The sequence below is a fragment of the Sinocyclocheilus grahami genome, unplaced genomic scaffold (genome assembly GCF_001515645.1).
Source record: "Sinocyclocheilus grahami isolate Dianchi unplaced genomic scaffold, SAMN03320097.WGS_v1.1 scaffold1386.1, whole genome shotgun sequence".
Taxonomy (NCBI): Eukaryota; Metazoa; Chordata; class Actinopteri; order Cypriniformes; family Cyprinidae; genus Sinocyclocheilus; species Sinocyclocheilus grahami.
Window position 1 is genome coordinate 40,963 of NW_015506565.1, and position 7,358 is coordinate 48,320.

General features: G+C 45.0%; 1 protein-coding gene across 1 annotated transcript in view; it reads left to right on the forward strand.

Annotated features, from left to right (window-relative positions):
* Positions 1-5,415, forward strand: part of drd5a (dopamine receptor D5a) — an 8,477-nt gene extending 3,062 nt beyond the window's left edge. Inside the window, exon 2 of the mRNA XM_016255998.1 lies at positions 3,768-5,415. Coding sequence (XP_016111484.1) covers positions 3,963-5,168 — 1,206 coding nt within the window. The 5' untranslated portion in view covers positions 3,768-3,962 and the 3' untranslated portion in view covers positions 5,169-5,415. The remainder of the gene's footprint in view (positions 1-3,767) is intronic.
* Positions 5,416-7,358: the final 1,943 nt, after the last annotated feature.

Here is a 7,358-nt window from a genome sequence, read left to right on the forward strand (position 1 = left end):
GCACTCAGCGGGTGTTGCATGCTTCAGTCCAAAAGAAGTTAAATAAAAAGCGCCCATCCATAAAAAAAGTGTCTCACACGGCTCTGGGGGGTGAACAAAGGCCTTCTGTAGCGAATCGATACGTTTTTGTAAGAAAAATATCCATATTCAAAATGTAATAATCACTTTAATGTAGCTTGCGCTCACTGTTGTACACAGAAGCAGTTCCGGGCGGATGACGTATGAGTTCAGCGTTGCACATGTGCCGCTCAGAAGTGACGAATGCGGAAGCGCAGCGGAGAGATCAAAACATAACAACGGTTACCAGGGGTGTGGACTCGAGTCACTTGACTCGGACTCGAGTCCCAAATTTGATGACTTGCGACTCGACTCGACATAATTAAAGAAGACTTGAGACTCGACTTAAGACTTTGACAGCAATGACTCTAGACTTGACTTGGTCTTGAGCCCTGTGACTTGGAAAGACTTTATGATCAGATCAGAGTCGTTATAGATGCATCCCTGCAGCGTGCCTGCTCTTGACTGGCAATAAGCCAGAGACTGCGTTCAGGGAGCGCTGGAAAGGCTAGTATAAATTAATGGAGTAATAGCATAACTTATGACAAAAGAACAGAGATAAAAAAAAATTACATGATTCGTCTAGTAGTGATCTCCGCTCGTGAAAAGCGCTGTCCTGTCCGTTTGATCGCCGCCCAGCAGACACACGGAGCGGGCATGTTTAAAATATAATTTGAAGAAGTGTTTCTTTCACAAAATGGGTATTGTATATACAGTATAACTATAAAATATAGGCTACTCAGTTTTTCTCCCTCTTGCAGGCTCTCATGTCACTTCCATTTCTTTCAAGATAAATGAATGAATTCACGTATTAGAAGCATATAGCTATTCTTATGCACACACTCCAAGTATGTTGCAGCTGTTATTTCTATGAAATTATGTTGTCTTTGCTATTCTGTTACTAATAAAATATGTTTCTTCTCACTTGCAAAGTATGCTTGCAGTTATTTCTTCTAGTTCTTCTAGTTTCATTGAGGTTCCAAATAATGGCTCCTTGGCTTAGATATAACAATTAGAAGCATATAGCTATTCTTATGCACACACGCCAAGTATGTTGCAGCTGTTATTTCTATGAAATTATGTTGTCTTTGCTATTCTGTTACTAATAAAATAGTTTACTACTTATTCTATTTTGGCACAATCCCTAAATTGAACTTGAGTAGTTTTACCAAGGGCACCCATCTCACATGAGATTGAACTATGTCAAACATATTCTACCTGCCTTCCTGATATAAATTACTATGAATTTGATATGGTAATTAATACTGAGACACTAATTTAGGCAAAAAGCACTAATGACTTGTTTAAGACTTGAATCTTAAAGCTGAGGACTTGAAACTCGACTTGGACTTGTCTGTCTTGACTCGGGACTTGACTCGAGACTTACTTGTGACTTGCAAAACAATGACTTGGTCCCACCTCTGATGGTTACTCATTAGAAGTACAAAATGAGGATTTGTAAAGAAGAATGTGGGAGGATTTTGATATAAGCCAAGAGGAGACTGGTTCTCCTTTGCTAAAGTAAGGAAACTTAGCTTCTTTTGATCCTGTAAACAAACGCTGGTTTTCACGAGACTCACCGGCGCATGCGCAGCGCTGCCCTCATACGTCACGCTCCCGGAGCTGCTTCTGTGTACAACTGCTGGCGCAAGCTACATTAAAGTGATTATTACGCTTTGAATATGGATATTTTTCTTACAAAAATGCATGGATTCGCTACAGGAGGCCCCCCGGAGTCGTGTGAGACACTTTTTTATGGATGGGCACTTTTTATTTAACTTCTTTTGGACTGATGCATGCAACACCCGCTGAGTGCCATGAAACAGCTTGAAAGATCAAAGACAATTATTAATATAACTCCGACTGGATTCGTCTGAAAGAAGAAAGTCATATACACCTAGGATGACTTGAGGGTGAGTAATTTGTGGGCTAATTTTCTTTTTTGGGTGAGCTAACCCTTTAAAATAAGTAATTTTGCTTAAGTTTCTTGATTTAAGAATGTTTAGTTATTTGTACTGGAAAACCAGACCGAAATACAGAGAAAGATCATTTTTGCAGTGTGGTTTTTGCTTATTATTTGAACATTTACGTTTATGCATTTAGCACTTCTTAAAAAATCTAGTAACGAGTAATTCCTCAAAGAGCCAATGATATTTGTGATATACAAAGCCAGGTTTATTATAGAACTCCGCAGGGAGAGATTATTCAGGAGATCTTCATGGCTTTCACTGCTGTATTTAACGCAGCAGATCTCTGAAGATGAAGCTCTGTAATCTAAACATTTATTCAGATTGTGTGTTATTGAAGCGTCAGCGTGAAGACACACGCTTCTGGAGGTCTTCATGTATAAATGCAGCTGTTTTCATTATTCAGATCTCACAGAAAACAGTGCTGTGTTCCACAGAAGATGCAGTCAAACAGTTTCAACACACTGCACAAACGACCTTCTTACTGTGGTATTTCTGTCATGTTTACAGATGAAGAAATCAAGCAAAATGACTTGAGATATTAAGTCTTGTTTTCTGAAAAAATGATCAAAATGAGGAGAGTTTATGATTAAAACAAGAAGGAATATCTGCCGATGGGCTCAGAAAAATAAACTGAATTCAAAGGGAATTTTATTTTTTTTGTTCTTGTTTTAAGCAAAAACTCTCTTCATTTAGATTTGTGAAGACTAAATATCTCATGTAATTTTGATTTATTTCTGGACGGGACTCAAGCCTCTCCGTGATGGATTGATTGGATAGTCAGAAGTGTGTCTGTGATCAATGAAGTGACTGATTCTGATGGAGGAATAGCTGATGCTCTCACGGTCTCTTCATCAGGCTTGACTGCAAACACAGATGTGCTCCTGATGAGGCCAGATGTGCAGATGTGTGTTCGAGGTGTTCCTGTGTGTCATGCAATCCCACAGTCCCCTCTGGCTGGATGCAGCTGTGGCGGGAGTGAAGTTCAGCAGCACCTGAGGCTCTTCTGTCAGAACTGACTCGTCTGAGAGTCTAGCTGCTCGTGTCTCTGGAGCTCCAGTGATTGCTCTAATGCTCCGGTTACTGTGATATGCGTTCAGGCCTGCAGGTGGCGCTACAGACGCATTCATGCTCCTGCTGCATGTCATCCTGCTTTCATTGAGGATTTCTGAACACGTTTGACTGAATCAATCTTCGCGTGTGCACTGAACTCTCACCATTCTTGCATTCTTATAGTCTGTATTTTATTGTGCGTGTCCTTCATTGAGCTCAAAGGCATTTCGCAATAATAAAAATATTTATATATAAAAATGAATGAAATCAGAGATCCTCATCACTGAGTGTCACCTGAAGCCGTGTGTGGTTGACATCTGCTCACTTGCATTTACACCTGAACGCGTTAACATCGGAGGGGCATGTTGTCACAACGAAATCCTGAATAAAGCTGTTGAGTTAAAAAAGAAAAGAAAACATTAACAACCTCTATAAATCTGATCGTGAAAGAGCTGCGTCTGCATTATGCTTACTGGATTAGCAGATATAAGCAAGACATTCTGAAATACAAAACGTGCAAAAGCTAATGTAATTATTGCGTTGTACACACCGATGAGTTGTTCAATTATAATGTATGAATCAAGCGTGACAATCATGTAAATATGAGGCAGTGGTCCTTTTATTCATTCACTGCATATCCAGACTGACATCAGTCTCTCTCTCTCTCTCTCGCTCGCTCGCTCATAATAGCCGTGCACCGTTCCCGGGCACTCAGAGAGGTCAGACAGCAGTCGAGCGCAAACACACACATCCGCGTGCTCTCATCGGATCATCTGGAGCCGCTCGGTGACGGAGTCCCTCTTCGGTCATGCGGGACGCATCGGCACCGGAGCCGGCGCTCGCGCACACACCCGATGGCGGCCCGTGAGCGCTCCGGGACCCAGCATGCCCAACCGAACCGAGTCCGAGCCGCGGGAGACGCTGGCGCGCGCGCTGACCGGCTGCCTGCTGTGCGCGCTGATCCTCTGGACTCTGTTCGGGAACATCCTGGTGTGCGCCGCCGTGCTGCGCTTCCGCCACCTGCGCGCCAAAGTTACGAACATCTTCATCGTGTCGCTGGCCGTGTCGGATCTGTTCGTGGCCGTGCTGGTGATGCCGTGGAAGGCGGCGACGGAGGTGGCCGGGTTCTGGCCGTTCGGCGCGTTCTGCGACATCTGGGTGGCGTTTGACATCATGTGCTCCACCGCGTCCATCCTGAACCTGTGCGTGATCAGCGTGGACCGCTACTGGGCCATCAGCAGCCCGTTCCGCTACGAGCGCAAGATGACCCCGCGCGTGGCCTTCGTGATGATCGGCGCGGCGTGGACGCTGTCCGTGCTCATCTCGTTCATCCCGGTGCAGCTGGACTGGCACAAAGCCGCCGCGGAGCCCAACGCCACCGACGACGACAACTGCGACTCGAGCCTGAGCCGCGAGTACGCCATCTCCTCGTCCCTCATCAGCTTCTACATTCCCGTGGCGATCATGATCGTCACCTACACGCGGATCTACCGGATCGCGCAGATCCAGATCCGGAGGATCGCGTCGCTGGAGCGCGCGGCGGAGCACGCACAGAGCTGCCGGACGAACCGGCTCGCGTGCCAACACCACAGCAGCCTGAAGACGTCCCTCAACCGCGAGACCAAAGTCCTGAAGACTCTGTCCATCATCATGGGCGTGTTCGTGTGCTGCTGGCTGCCGTTCTTCGTGCTCAACTGCGTGGTTCCGTTCTGCCACAACAAGCCGTCCGCGTCCTGCGTCAGCGACACCACGTTCGACGTGTTCGTGTGGTTCGGCTGGACCAACTCGTCCCTGAACCCCGTGATCTACGCCTTCAACGCGGAGTTCCGCAAGGGCTTCTCCAGCCTGCTGGGCTGCCGGAACCGCTGCCGGACTCCGGTGGAGACGGTGAACATCAGCAACGAGCTCGTGTCCTACAACCAGGACACGCTGTTTCACAAGGAGGCGGCGAGCGCCTACGTCAACATCATCCCGAACGAGGTGGACGACGCGTTCGACCGGATCTCGCAGCTTTCGCGGGACAACGAGGACTCGGTGCGCGGGCTGGAGCGCGAGGCGGACGGTGCGTTCTCGCCGAACGGCGTCCGCTGACCGGACTGTGCTCGGTGCAGTTGTTGTCTCATGACCGTGCTGCTGTTTAGCACGCGCAGCTGCTGAAGCTGGGAAAGCACTGCAGCACACCGACCCTGTCTCTGAATCCAGCCAAACACCGAGAGACGCCGGTGATGGTCATAAGCGTCGGAGTCTAAAGCGTTTCGATCAAAAAAAGATCATTTCAAAGCAGCTTCAGTGTAATACACGCTGTGAGTGATGCTGATCATTATTCAGAGCAGTTCAGTTAAACACCAGTGTTACACTCCGCTGGAACCCAGCTGACCTATATTTCTGACTCCAGTGGAATGAAAGGGCAGTGCACTATTGAAGTGTTGCTCGTTTTGTGAAACGCAGCCGGTCATCTGACACACTGTGTGCAGAAACAGTCTCATGGTTCCTCTGTGGACCCTCATCATCCTCATCATCCTCATCATCCGTGACTCAAAGCAGCCGGAGAGATTCTCCAGCAGCGACGCCTTAGTGATCCGCCTTACACTGAGTGCAGTATTCCTGAACACTGAGCGACTCAAGTGCCCGCCGCACTCCTCCAGTGTTACCTCACCAGCTACGCTCTTTTCTCACGCACTTGTGTCGTCGATGTTGTCGTCTGATGAATGACCGGGCCGCTCGGTTCTGGAGCTCGAGCGCTGTTCTCGTGTGCTGTTTGATGGTGAATGTCTGAAGAGCACATTAATGTCGTGATGCTTCATTGTGTTTCATTACTGTAACGTTTATTGTTTACAAAAGCGACGCCTGTAGATTCACTGTAATGAGACGCCTCCAGAGCTGTGAACAGTGACTCTGAGTGTGTGTGTGTGTGTGTGTGGATGATGTTTTTCTCTGTCACATACACACACTCATGAATGTACACTAACAGTCATGTGCACAGATGTTTTTTTAATAAAATGACCATTAAATGACCATATTTTGTGTTTGCAGGTGTGTGTGTGTGTGTGTGTTCACTGGAGAGCACGTTCTCTGTCTGGACAGTGTGTCTGCTGGTTATTGTTACGGTAGAAATGATTTCCAATAACTAAAGGGAATGTAAAACAATGCAAACTGTGGGTCAGCTGATCTGCTCCAGTGTAAGATGTGCTGCAACACACCGATGCTCTTCTGCAGTATTTCTGTCTTGTGCTCCAGTACAAATATCAGAACATGCTTCAATCAAGATTTACTTGTGAGGCAAAATTATGATATTAAATCTCGTTTTCTGATAATTTTTTTTTTTTTGAGTTTTTACTTAAAACAAGAACAAATATCTGCCAATGTGGTCAGAAGAATAAAGTTAATTCAAAGTGAAACCAAGTGAATTTTTCTGACCGCACGGACAGATATTTTCTCTTGTTTTGAGCAAAAACCGGCTTACAGTGTTCTTTTAGAGTGTTATTACATTTACAGCGTTATTTTAGTACCAACGAGATAGTATTATAGTTTTCATTTATATATTTTCCATTTTCAGTGTGATTTTAGTAATTTTGTTGTGTTTTTTCTTAGGTTTTGTTTATGTCTATGTAGTTTTTATTTTTTGTTTAAATTTTTTTAGTTGAGTTATTTTAGTACATCAATTTAAACTAAATTAAAATTAAACTAGTTAAAATAAAACTTTTTGTATTTTATTTAATTTCAGTTAACATGTTATTTCAAAAATTTAACAAAAATGTAATAATAATCATGATATCTTACATTATTTTGTTTCTCCAGTAAATGAATTGATTTAGGAATTTTTATATATTTGTTCTAGAAAACAAGACAGAAATAGTAATATTTTCCGTGTATGCTGGTAGTCTGATGCAGATGCATTTAACGTAATGCGTCCGACTGAAATAACTGTCTCTCCAGTGTTATATCACAGAAACTACAGCGACTGAGATCCGTCACGCAGCTCCAGCTGAGATTCAGTCTCTCCTCAGATACTGATGTTCCTGAGCATCTTAATGACGAAATCACTTCACAAACACTGACCTTCACCAGAGGGAGAGACAGTGTGTGTGTGTGTGTGTGTGAGTGTGTGTGTGTGTGTGTGTGTGAGAGACAGTGTGTGTGTCTGTGAGAGAGAGAGAGAGAGAGAGGGAGTGTGTGTGAGAGAGCACGAGTGTGTGTGTGTGAGAGAGAGAGTGTGTGTGTGTGTGTGTGTGTGTGTCTGTCTGTGAGAGAGAGAGTGTGTGTGAGAGAGTGTGTGTGTGT